At 44.4% G+C, this 13,271-nt stretch overlaps 1 protein-coding gene and 2 pseudogenes across 29 annotated transcripts in view; 1 reads left to right on the top strand and 2 right to left on the bottom strand.

The window, feature by feature from the left end:
* Slfn9 (schlafen family member 9) overlaps positions 1-11,252 on the top strand; it is a 46,481-nt gene extending 35,229 nt beyond the window's left edge. For 9 of the 28 annotated variants that reach the window (XM_087572091.1, XM_087572094.1, XM_087572090.1 and 6 more), the window contains 4 exons: positions 319-1,385; positions 4,627-4,779; positions 9,063-9,786; positions 9,949-11,252. In XM_087572091.1, coding sequence (XP_087428217.1) covers positions 326-1,385; positions 4,627-4,779; positions 9,063-9,786; positions 9,949-10,735 — 2,724 coding nt within the window. In that variant the 5' untranslated portion in view covers positions 319-325 and the 3' untranslated portion in view covers positions 10,736-11,252. Of the gene's footprint in view, positions 1-210; positions 1,386-4,626; positions 4,780-9,062; positions 9,787-9,948 lie in introns of those variants that run through there. The other 19 variants (NM_001440147.1, NM_001440141.1, NM_001440143.1 and 16 more) reach the window with 4 other exon arrangements.
* LOC134480837 (large ribosomal subunit protein uL18-like) lies at positions 5,714-6,676 on the bottom strand (annotated as a pseudogene).
* Positions 5,851-8,449, bottom strand: LOC148003009 (glyceraldehyde-3-phosphate dehydrogenase pseudogene; annotated as a pseudogene). The gene has a single exon (XR_015631884.1). The product of XR_015631884.1 is annotated as a glyceraldehyde-3-phosphate dehydrogenase pseudogene (transcript).
* Positions 11,253-13,271: the final 2,019 nt, after the last annotated feature.

Here is a 13,271-nt window from a genome sequence, read left to right as displayed (position 1 = left end):
GTAACTAGGTGACATTATCTCCTGAGAGCATTATCGAGTCACAGTTTAATACACAAATTAGTTTAGACACCTCATTAATATGTTTTCCCTCCTACGGTACACGTCACACGTGATGATGAGTTCTGCTTTCATTGCCCATCAGAACAGTTTCTGAAGAGAAAGGACTATTTTTGTCTTACTTGATATTTTATGGCTTTGACAGAATATATCTGGCTTATATTTAAATATGTTTCAGTAAGTAGATGAGTGAGTTGTGTGCACAGGAGAATTAATTTTTTTAGTAAAAGTAAAACAAATGCTTGGATTGTTTGGCTGTAGGGTCAGCATGGAAATTCATCCCTCCTTAGTGGTGGAACCGTCTTACCCAGACTTGATCATCCATGCAGGAGAGGTGACACTCGGAGAAAAAGATCGAAATAAAATGGACTCGAAGAAGAAGAGACTGGAGAAAGCAAGAATCACAGAGGCTGCTTGTGCTCTGTTGAACTCTGGAGGAGGAGTGATTGTTATGCAAATGTCCAACAAGAGCGAGCATCCTGTGGAGATGGGACTGGACTTGGAGACGTCTTTAAGAGAGCTTATTCCATCCTCTGATTTGCAGGCTTTCATTGAGACCAAGCAACAAGGGGACCTGTTTTACATTTTTGTTAAATCTTGGAGCTGTAGCCCTAAAGATGGTTCCACTAAGCCTCGAATTTGCAGCCTGAGCTCTTCCCTGTACTGTCGATCTTTAACTTCAAAGCTTCCCCTGGATTCGAAAGAAACGTTTGAGTTTCTGGAGCGCAAGAAGACGTGTGTCAAAGGTAGTCTGACTGACGGCAAAGGTCCACCTGCTAAAATTCCCAGACTCATGTATCAGAACGACCTTGAATCAAATCCCGCTTTTGAAATTTTCCAAAGTGAGAGACTCGAATATGGCCAGCGCTTGCCGTTTTCTGAATCTGCATCTATCGAGTTTAAACAATTCTCTACCAGACGTGCCCACGAATATATAAAAAGTGTAATTCCAGAGTACATTTCCGCATTTGCAAACACCCAGGGAGGCTATCTTTTATTTGGGGTGGATGATGAGAGTAAGAGAGTCCTGGGATGCCCAAAAGACAATGTTGACCGCGACTCTTTGAAAGCAGTGGTAAATGAAGCAATATCCAAGTTGCCAGTTTTCCATTTTTGTTCATCTAAAGAGAAGGTGTCTTATAAGACCAGAGTCATAGATGTGTTTAAAGAAGGAAATTTGTATGGTTATCTCTGTGTGATCAAAGTAGAGAGGTTCTGCTGTGCAGTATTCTCAGAGGCTCCCATTTCATGGATGGCAGACAAGGAGAACGGTGTCTACAGCCTGAACACTGAGAAATGGGTTCGCATGATGGTGGATATTGGCCCAGGTAAGAGGCAAGAGTTTTACCTTCTCGGTCTTTTCTGCCTCCTTTGAGTTTCTCTGTATCCTTCACACTCTATCTGAGTTCATTACACTCACTGAGGTTGGCTTTCTCTGCCTTTTGTTCTGTTTTGTTTTGTTGGTTTCTGAGACAGTGTTTTTCCATGTAGCCTTGGCTGTCCTGAAACTTGCTTTGTAGACAGGCTGGTCTCACACTCACAGAGATCCACCTGTTTCAGCCTTCCAAGTACTGGGATTAAAGGAACATGCCACCACCAGCACCTGGCCTATGTTAGTTTTTTTATCCTACTACTGGAAGGACTTTGTGGCAAAAGAGTATCTCAGCAATTGGAGTGCCAAGGAGTTCGGCAAAACCACATCATGCAAACTTTGGGGGTGGTATGCAAAGGGTTGCCTCGGAGGGGGGTTGGAAAAGAGAGAGACCCGGCCATGATGGTGCTGGCTTTATAGGTGTATTGAGCGAGCACAGAGTGAAAATACATGGTCATAGCAATGGTGGAAACGTCTGTTAGTGATGGCGGGGCTGCCGGCACTGAGTCACTGAGTGATGTGAGAGATGGGATCATCTGGATCTGGAATGCGGGCAGTTCTATTGGCTAGTAATGATTTCAGCTTGGTATGAAAATGGTTGCTAGCTTAATCAATCTACTTTAGACATTGGGTAATTTCCCCTTAAGAAATGATTGGTTGTTGCTAAGGAGTGGAGAGGCTCTTTGCCCGGAGAATTGTGGTTGTTACCAGGGTGACATGGCTCCTGGAACAAGTTGGTTCCTCCCCCCCTGTAAATGATTTGATCCAGAGGGCAAATTAGTCATAAAATGGAGACTGAAAGCAAACCGCAGTTTGTAATGTTAAGCCGAACTCCTCGAGCTGGGTGCTTCAGTACGCAGCATGGTTGGAAGAAAAGCCAAACGTGATTGGAGGAGACAAAGCCCACTAACATTGCAGAAAGCAGAGGAGGAATTCACCTGGAATTGTCTCCAGAGCAAGCATTTGTTCTTGAGTCCAGCTGGACACCCAGAGAGACTTGGGAGACCCTAGAGCAGGCAACCACGTCACAGAGAGTAACAGAAGAAAACCTAGAAAAGAGGAGGGAGGGTGTTTGGATCGAAGGGTGTTTGAGACAGCATGGAAAAGAAGCTCTTTTTTTCCTTCTGGGATGTCAGTGGAGGAGGAAGGTCAGCAGGGTGCTTTCTCTGTCTCTCTGAGCTAGCAGGCTTCCACCACAGTGTCTGGCTACTAAGTCTTCTTCCTTTGGTAAATCAAACCTTTGCGATTTTGTTTTAAACACAGCAACTGACTAGTTGTTTTATTAGAGATTTTTTTAAATTTGTTGTTGAAGAATCGTAGAGAAGAAATTGGTAAAAAAAAAAACAAAAAAAAAAACAAAAAAACAGGGTGCAATTAGTAAAAGCAGGAAAATGAGACGCACGGGTCAGGAAGGGCAGTATCCAAATCCCTATTCCCAAAGGTTCTCAAAAGGCCCAGGGCTGAGTCATCAAGTTGTTCATTACATTTTTGGAGATCTGTTTGAGGTTGTTGGATTCTGTTTTTTACTACACCCGACTGATTGGCATAAAAGCGGCATTTCTCCTGGAGGAAGAGGCATTTCAGCTACAAGAAGATCCAGTGCCCATCAGTTTGGCAAGAACCACCAAGGAGCCAGTTAGGATAGCCAGTTGCTAGAGATGGAGAAGGGGAGACTAAAGGAGCTGGAGTAAGAGAAGGAGCTGTGGGTGGGATCAAAAGCAGTGGAGGGCAGGGTTGGGGATTTAGCTCAGTGGTAGAGCACTTGCCTAGCAAGCGCAAGGCCCTGGGTTCGGTCCCCAGCTCCGGGGCGGGGGGGGGGGGGGGGCAGTGGAGGAATCAAAGCCAGAAGGAGTTGAGTTGGGGAACAGAAAGAGCAGAGAGAAGACCTGGAGTGGAGCTAAAAGAAAACTTTGAATACTCTCCATTTCCTCGATCGCTGGCAGTAGTCGGAAAGGATGATTTACCTGCTGATGCAGTTGTCACCCACCATTACTGTATCTTGACCCATCTGTCCCTTAGTGCCTGGTAGCATTTTATGAAAATCAAGGCACTGACATACAGTGCATATATATTTACTCATTGCTGGCTGGGCCAGAGCTTCTAACAAGCTCAGGCCTACCAGACCCTCAATCATCTTCAGGTTGTGGGCCCAACTTTATCCTGCTCATGGCATGCTACCACCTACTTTCTTTAATTTTTTTTTAAAAATGTGTTGTCTTAGTTAGGATTTTACGGCTGTGAACAGACACCATGACCAAGGCAACTCTTATAAAGGACAGCATTTGATTGGGCTGGCTTACAACTACAGGTTCAGGGTTCAGTCCATCATCATCAGAGTGGGAGCAGAGCAGCATCTAGGAAGGCATGGTTCAGGAGCTGAGAGTTGTACGTCTTCATCTGAAGGCCACTAGCAGAAGACTGACCTCCAGGCAGCTAGGATGAGGGTCTCAAAGCCCACACCTACAGTGACACACCTATTCCAACAAGGCCATACTTCCAAATAGTGCCATTCCCTGGGCCAAGCATATACAAACGATGTCATGTGTAAACGTTTCCCTATGTGTGTATTTGTGCCATGTGCTTGTGGAGTCTGAAGAGATCAAAAGAGGCTTTTGGATCCTCAGAACTGGAGCTATAAATGATTGTGAACCACCATGTGGGTGCTGAGAACTGAACCCTGGTCCTTTCCAAGATCAGCCGGTGCCCTTGACCTCTGACCCATCTCTCCATTCTCAACCTTTACTTTCTGTGCCCAGCCTCCTGCTACCTGAACTACTTGGCTTGCTTACCTTCCATAGCCGTAGCAAGCTGACACCAGGATTCCTGATCTCAGATTCTTACCGTCAGGTACCAGCCAGCTCAGGATCAACCAGTGGATGGTTCTCAATCAAGTTGGCAGCCAGTGAATCCACAAAATGGTCCTCTCCAGCTCTTGCTTGCCCAAGATGGCAGAGGGGTCCCTGCTCCCCAGAACCTCCAATTGGATTTGAAACTTTTGACGATTGTGCCTTTGTCGCATGGACAGGATTTCCAGTCTCTGCACCAGGGCTGCTTACATAACCTTCTGGATTAAGTTTCAGCTTCCCTTCTTTGTGGTTTCTGATGTCCTTCCAATCCCCCCACCTCCCATCCCCAGAATAGAGCCTATGCTTTGTTACCCTGTTACTCTGACTCTTTTCATTTACTGTGTCACACAGAGGCAGCTTCCAGCAAGCAATCCTCCCTCGATGACCTGTCTAAAGATTTTGAATGTCAGCTGAGTCTGTCCAACAGCCCTCCACACTGCAGACCAGTGTATTCTAAAAAAGGACTGGAACATAAAGGGGACCTGCAAAAGCGTTTATTTCAAGGTAAGAACAGATAGTTTTCCCATTAGGAGGAAGAGATCATTTAATAACTTTGGCTAAAAAGAAGTTATGAAGCGGCAGTGCTACATACTTCTTGAGAATGAGATGACCCTTGAAGTCATCTAGCACAGGGCTAGCAAAATCTGATAGTTACATATGCAGAGGCCGAGGCCCCCATCAGGGGTTTAAAACATATCATTTCCAGGGGCGAGGCTTACGCATATGCATTTGAAGCGGCTTCTTCACTTTTTTTTTTTTTTCCGGAGCTGAGGACCGAACTCAGGGTCTTGAGCTTGCTAGGCAAGCGCTCTACCACTGAGCTAAATCCCCAACCCTTGAAGCGGCTTCTTAAGGAGTTCTTATTCTGCGTCTGGAACTTGCTGAACCAGTACAGTCTTAGCAAAAGCCTTGCACAGGAAACGATGATGTAATTGGCCCTTTAGTCAGCCTTTAAGGATGGAGGGGGAAAAAACATAAACATTCATGTGGCAGATAAGAGGGCACCGAGGGGGGTTGAAGCGCAAGGCCCTGGGTTCGGTCCCCAGCTCCGAAAAAAAAAAAAGGCACCAAGGAGCCATTAGTAATTTGTCTTGAAAGAAGGTAGTGAGACAGAGTCACCAGCGTCTAATCTGGGTACAAAGTAATCATTTCAGACCATGGATAATGTTAGACTTTAGCTAAAAAATTCCTACTTAGAAAAAGTTCAGGTGGGGCTGGAGAGATGGCTCAGTGGTTAAGAGCACCAACTGCTCTTCCTGAGGTCCTAAGTTCAAATCCCAGCAACTACATGGTGGCTCACAACCATCTGTAATGAGATCTGATGCCCTCTTCTGGTGTGTCTGAAGACAGCTACAGTGTACTCATATATAATAAATAAATAAAATATTAAAACAACCCTACTTAAAAAAAAAAAAAGAAAAGAAAAAGTTCAGGTTCCTGAAGTAGGGAGTAGCTTTTTTTTTCCCTTGATCAATGTTTATTGTCTTTATGAAAAAATCTTCATAGAAAACTGCTTTAGCTTTCAGCAGCCCGTTCCTGAGCTCTGAGGAAGCTGCCTTCTTTTGAGCAACCCGGTCTTTCTCCTGGGCAAGAGACATTTTGGGACGATTCCACCTCTTCTTCTTCACTTCTCTCTTGGGCTTCTTCTCATAGACTGGATTCTCTCGGATAGCAGCGCAAGCTTTCTTATACATCTCCCCCATGACTGGAGTTGCGTTGCTCTTGATGTACTGAGAGAACTGTTATACGCATCTTCATCTTCCTCCACCAGGTAGCGCATGTAGTCTGCCACATTCTGACCCATGGTGTGCTTCCGGTGCACCTCTGCATTGAACTCCTTGCTTTCAGAGTCATAGCCAGGGAATCGGTTGGTACTATGAGGGATAGACAAGCCTCCATCCACAGCTCCCTTCAGGGCACCAAAAACTTTATTGCCAGTTGTAGTTCTTCGGGCAAGACCCGCATCCAGATAGCAAGTGAAGGCACCAGGCTGACCATCAATGCTTTCCACATTGTATTAATCTCCATTCCAGCTCCACTTGGCCTTCATAGATCTTGTCCGTGTCAAACCTATTCAGAAGCCTGCGGGCCAGCAGCAGGCCAGTGCAATAGGCTGCAGCATAGTTTGTCAGGCCAACGTTCACACCCCATTTTGGAAGTTCATGTGCATATGCTGCACAGACGACCGTCTCCCCTCCTGTACGGGCATATGCAATCTGGCAGGTGATGTCTCTGTCACACAAACTATCGTCCTGTGTTTGGGTGAGTTGGACTTATTTTTGTCCTGGACCACCAGTGGTTTCCGTGCATAGTAGCCGGTCTCACCCTCTCGCCGCTTTCTAAATCTCACTTGGTATCTTTTAAAGTAGGCCTTATTCTTGACAACTTTCACAAAGTCCATCCTGCGGAACCGAGACCTGTAAGCGCGGCTCCACGCAGACCTAGGAAATAGCTTCTATAACTTCACACTGTGAGATCTACTCATCAGGTCTGATACAGAGACATCCTGTGTGAGGTGTAAGCATATATTAGTGCCCTGGTAGCTAATAGATTAGAAGGACCTTGGGTTTACTTTCAAAGTTAATTTACCCAAGCTCCTCCTTATTAGCTTATCAGAATTGTTTTTAAACTTTCCACAAAGGAATCTGATATAAGAATGACTACTTTTTAAAGAATTTCTTTAGGCTCAATAAATCCCATTCGTTTGGCACAGGTCCCTCTAAGATAACAGAAGGGCAATGTCTTTCCATCAGCTTGGAGGGATAAGACTGGAAGGGGATGTAGACAAATGGAATTTCTCCTGCTTATCTCTCGTACTATACATAAGGCTTTGCACTCCTCTTTATTTTTAAACTTTTCTATAAATTTAATCTTATTGAAATAGAGGGTTTTTTTCTTTTTTGGGGGGGTGCAGTGGATTTTACTGATGTTATTCAAGAGAGTAGAGAGGGCTCCCTAGGCCCCACCTGTTATTATGGGGGTCTGGGATGGAATTGTGAGGGAGATTCTCAGTGTTGGGATGGGGACTCCTCAGCAACTGAGGGCCTCTCTCTTCCTCTCAGTATCCTTTCTGGGCTGGGGTGGGTGGTCCAGGGTTTCTTACTCCTTGGAGGCCATATAGGCCATGAGGTCTGCCATCCTGTGGCTGTAGCTGTATTCATTGCCATACCAGGAAATGAGCTTTACAAAGTTGTCATTGAGAGAAATGCCAGCCCCAGCATCAAAGGTGGAAGAGTGGGAGACAAGCTGGTCCTCAGTGTAGCCCAGGATGCCCTTTAGTGGGCCCTCAGACGCCTGCTTCACCACCTTCTTGATGTCATCATACTTGGCAGGTTTCTCCAGGCAGCATGTCAGATCCACAACGGATACATTGGGGGGTAGGAACATGGAAGGCCACGCCAGTGAGCTTCCTGTTCAGCTCTGGGATGACCTTGTCCACAGCCTTGGCAGCACCAGTGGATTCAGGGATGATGTTCTGGGCTGCCCCACGGCCATCATGCCACAGCTTTCCAGAGGGGCTATCCACAATCTTCTGAGTGGCAGTGATGGTGTGGACTGTGGTCATGAGCTCTTCCACGATGTCAAAGTTGTCATGGATGACCTTGGCCAGGGGAGCTAAGCAGTTGGTGGCGCAGGATGCATTGCTGACAATCTTGAGGGAGTTGTCATATTTCTCGTGGTTCACACCTATCACAAACACGGGGGCATCAGCAGAAGGGGTGGAGATGATGACCCTTTTGGCCCCACCCCTCAAATGGGCCCTGGCCTTCTCCATGATGGTGAAGATGCCAGTAGACTCCATGACATACTCAGCACCAGCATCACCCCATTTGGTGTTAGCAGGATCTCGCTCCTGGAAGATGGTGATGGGCTTCCCATTTACCACAAGCTTCCCATTCTCAGCCTTGACTGTGCCATTGAATTTGCCAGGGATGGAGTCATACTGGAACACATAGACCATGTAGTTAAGGTCCATGAAGGGGTCGTTGATGGCAACAATCTCTACTTTGCTAGATGCAGAGAAGGCAGCCCTGGTAACCAGGCGCCCAATACGGCCAAATCCGCTCACACCGAACTAAACCATCTTGTCTACAGGATGAGGCTGGCACTACACGAGAAGATGTGGCTGCCTCTGGAACAGGGAGGAGCAGAGACGAGAATAGAGTGTTTTCATACAATAATGATTTTCCGTCCCCCAACTCCACCCAGATCCTTCCCCCACCTCCTCCTCCACACTCAACTCTACATCCTTCTATCCTCTCTCTCATTAGAAAACAGTCAACTAAAATAAACAAACCAGAATAGAACAAATGGGGGAGGGGGAGGAGGGAGGGGGAACCTAAGAAAAAGAACAAGAAACACATACTTAGCAGATACACATACACACACTCTCTCTCACACACATCCTATAAGAACACAAAATCAGAAACCGTAATAAATAAGCAAAGGACCTGTAAGGTGTGTGTGGGTGTGTGTGTGTATGTATGTATGTATATATGTATATATACAAATTTTGAATCTTCTCACAGCCCAACAGTATGAAATGTGTGTGTGTGTGTGTGTGTGTGTACACACACACACACACATACACACACACATATGATATATATATATATATATATATATATATATCTCCAGACAAAGCATATGAAACAAAAATCTTCTAAAAATACCATTGAGTTTGTTATATATTGGCCACCTACTTCATTCTCCATTTTAAACATAGTATGTGAATTTTTTGAAGCAATTCATTGATTTGAAACCTTGTCTATTCTTTTTATGTCCAGTGTCAGCAGACTGTTTTAAGTATACTCCTGAATCCCTCTGGAGAGAGCTGTGTTCCCAGCATGAGAGACTAGAGAACTTAATAAGCCAGCAAATGTGTTCTTTCTCCTGTGGTTTGCTGATCCTCTCTAGAAGCTGGGCTGTGGACCTGAACCTGGAAGGGAAGCAGGGAGTCATCTGTGATGCTCTGCTCATTGCAGAGAATAGCCCCCCGACACTCTACACCATCCTTGAGGAGCAAGATGAGCTAGGTCAGGACTACTGCACCCGCACTGCCTTTACTCTGAAGCAGAAGCTGGTGAACACTGGTGGCTACACTGGGAGAGTGTGTGTCATGACCAAGGTTCTCTGCCTGAGTTCTCAGAACAATATTGAGACCAATGGGAACTCAGTTTCTCTTATTGATTACCCACGCTCCTATAACCTTGCAAATATCCAGGAAATGGAGGACTTGCTGCAGGCCCTTGTGATTGTCTTGCTCAACTTCAGCTCTTTCTTGAGCGACCAGCTTGGCTGTGAAATTTTGAATCTTCTCACAGTTCAACAGTATGAGATACTCTCAAAAAGTCTCCACAAAACCAGAAAACTGTTTGTGCATGGCATGCCAGGCTCAGGGAAGACCATCATTGCCATGAAAATCATGGAAAAGATCAAAAACACATTCCACTGTGAAAGAGATAGCATTCTCTACATCTGTGAAAATCAGCTGTTGAGGGACTTCATCCGGTAAGTGTTTGGATCTTCATCTGTGTGCTTTCCATCTAAACTTTTCTGTTATGTTACCCTGGTTCTTGGGAATTAGTCAGTAAAATGATCTGAGACAGCAGTGCTGTGTTGCGGGGATTATGATAGTCAGAGAAACACCTAATGTCCTTTTCACCATTACAGGGCAAAAAATGTCTGCCGGGCAGTAACCCGGAAAACCTTTATGACACCTAACTTTGAGGTGGAGAAGATCCAACACATTATTGTTGATGAAGCCCAGAATTTCCGCACTGAGAATGGGGACTGGTATATGAAGGCAAAGCGTATCACTCAGAGAATGAAAACTTGTCCTCAAATTTTCTGGATCTTTCTGGACTATTTTCAGACCAGTCACCAGAAGGAGAGTGGCCTCCCAGATTTCTTACACCAGTATCCAAAGGAAGAGCTCACAAAAGTGGTACGCAATGCAGATAAAATAGCTGAATTTCTACAAAAAATATCAGAGAAAATCAGAAGTAACCCTCCACCCATCATCCCCCGAGAGTCCCTGAACATGGTCTGTGAGTTTAACTGGTCTCAAGGTGTATCAGGCACCTGTAAGCTGCTTACATCCTTGGGTTTGGAACAGATGGCGAGGTATGTAGCAGAGAGGTGTTATTTTTTCTTGAAAAATGGCTATTCCGCCCAAGACATTGCAGTGCTTTTCAGTACAGAGGATGAGAAGGATAACAATGAAGATATGTTCCTGAGAGAAATAAGGAACAGAACATCTCAGATAGATGATGCCTATCATCTTTACATGTTTGACAGCATACGTCGATTCTCGGGCCTAGAAAGAAGCATTGTGTTTGGTATTGATCCCCGTACAGCTGAGAAGTCCATTTTCCACAACCTAATGCTCTGCCTAGCTTCCAGAGCGAGGAAACATCTGTATATCCTATCTAAAGTACCCAACCCTTTCAACTTCTGAGGGGTGAAGCTCAATAGTAGTATGCTTGAACTGGGTATATAAGGTCCTAGGTTCAATTGCTGATGACAAGAAACTAAAATCTAGTTGAGATCCTTCAGGACAAGAAGGATAAAGATACTGAAAGACCCAGAGTTGGGGCCAATCTGGGGCCATTGGGAAAATTCCCTCCACAAACCTCCAAGCACAAGGACCCACCCTTCCAGGAGGAAAAAAAGCTGGTTTAGTTCCTGGAACAGCTGCAAGCCAAACTGTCATACGAAGCTACCTGTGACTTCCAACTGATGCCCCACCCCATGGAAAGTCTTGAACAGTACACTGAGTCCGATCTGAAAGTTGTTTCAATCCACCAAATGTACATAGTACCCTGCCTAGCTTCCATTGTGCAAATCCTGACCCCATTGTTTGGATTCTGCCCCAGTTGTTTGAATTATGCCCCAATTGTTTGCAAGGTATATAATCCCCTGTTAAAATCTGCTCCTGACATGTCAGAATTAAACTCTTCTTGCTTTTGCACTGATCACTGCCTCCGTGAGTCTCATTCAAGAGGTCCTGGAAGAGGTTCAATTCAGACCTCATCATACAACAAAACCTTGTTCTGTTTCGGAAAACGTGGGAATAAGTATTACCAATGGATATTGTAACTGAGGCTGAAAACAAAGTTGGAGAAAAGACTGACAAGGCAGTGTACACATGATATATTGCTGGGGGCAGCATACCAGGGCGCTGCCCACAGCAGGCCTAGATGGAGACATCTCAGAAGCCCTTGGCAGCTCTTTGTAAAAAAAAAAAAAAAAGAATGAAAAAGGATGGTGTCTGGGACCCTGAGCTGCAGGAGACACATCCCTCCAGGGGACCTGCCATCAGAAATAAGGGACTGCCCACAGCAGATCTGGGTCTATTTGGTTTTAATAGGCATCTTTCCTGGTATGCCAACAGACACTTTAGGTAGCCATTTTGTTCCCTGTGCCAGAGACTTTCCATTTGACCTAACATTACAGCCTTTTGTTGAGGATAAGGAACAAAGTATTCTCTTCTGTAACTACTTCCTGCTGAAATTAGTGTCAAGATCCCAGGTGCTGAGGTAGAATGGACCAGAAAGTGATGAATTCTGGAAATTAACTCTCTCTTGCTATTCTGAGGCCAAAAGCTGACAGCTTCTGGCAATTAACACTCTTAATATTCTGATGGCTGAAGCTGATGACTTCTGGGAATTAACACTGCTACTAACAGCAGGGGATTAATAAAGGAAATTTAGTTACTTTGGGCTCTTTACTCTTTTGACTCAGGGGCTGCTTGCTGGCTGGGGAGAGCCTCAGAGTTCATTATCTCTTCATGAACCAGAGAGAGAAAAAAAAAATAGAAAGTCAAGCATGCATGCACACTGGATAAAGGAGAAAAGGGATTCTTTGCCACTTTATATGTGCTTTTAGTTTTCATACTTTCTCAGACAAAATTACCTCATAGCAATTATCAAGTAGAAACATTACAGCAGGATAATTATTTTCTAAACACTTACATTTCATAAGTTCATAGTAAGTGTAAGGCCATAGTTCATGTCCTAGGTGGATAAGGTTTAAGGAGTTACAGCAGAATTATTTATATGTCTTTCCATTAAGTATAGTAGCTTACTAAACATTCTTTATCTATTTTCTAGCGCTTTAAGTTCATTATAAGTTTAAAGCAACAGCTTTTATGTCACAAGTTAACAAGGTTTTTTTCAAGAGACAAATCATCTGCCTTATGTCTTATTATTTTGAAGTCTTGTATAGATAAACTAGTCAATCATTTATTTTCTGTCATTATACCAACAATAAACTTCTCATTCCCAATTTATGACTTTTAGTTACTGATATTAGTAGCCTCAGTCGTAATCTAGAAGGTTTTCCTTTTTTTTTCTTTTTTTTTTCTTTTTTCTTTTTTTCGGAGCTGGGGATCGAACCCAGGGCCTTGCGGTTGCTAGGCAAGCGCTCTACCACTGAGCTAAATCCCCAACCCCGAAGGTTTTCCTTGATCGTAAATTTATTCCAAGCCTATTTCCTTTTCCTAGTGCAATTAGCTTGTGACAGAGAATTCTATTTGCAGTTTTTTATTCTAGAGGGGGCTTAAAATCACTTGAATCAATTCAGGAGTTCTATAAAATCAGAAATTATGAAATCATCAATTCATCTCAACAGCATTAGTACATGAAAGTACATCTTCAGATTGATCTTCAGGAAATTTGCCAAATAGGGTGGGCTAATACTCAGGATTTATTGGGTTATCTTATGGTGATAGGAAAGGCATATCAGCATTGAGAAGCGATCTTGGGATGAAGTCTCTGAGATCCATGCTTGCCATAGCCTTTCTGCACAGCTCTTGTCAAAGTAAAAAGTTGTCAAAACTGGAATGTTAGTCAAAGGCTAGGAAGGGATTCAGTCAAGGGGCATTCATGCAATGGAGAATTTATGAGAAATAGCTATTTTGCTGACTGACCCAGTTAAAGAGACAGGGAGCAATCACATTGGCTGTACAGACTCACATCAGCTTTCAGCAAGCC

Source organism: Rattus norvegicus, chromosome 10 (genome assembly GCF_021556685.1).
Source record: "Rattus norvegicus strain SHRSP/BbbUtx chromosome 10, alternate assembly SHRSP_T2T, whole genome shotgun sequence".
In the NCBI taxonomy this organism is placed as follows: domain Eukaryota; kingdom Metazoa; phylum Chordata; class Mammalia; order Rodentia; family Muridae; genus Rattus; species Rattus norvegicus.
This window is presented reverse-complemented; position numbering and strand designations above follow the sequence as displayed.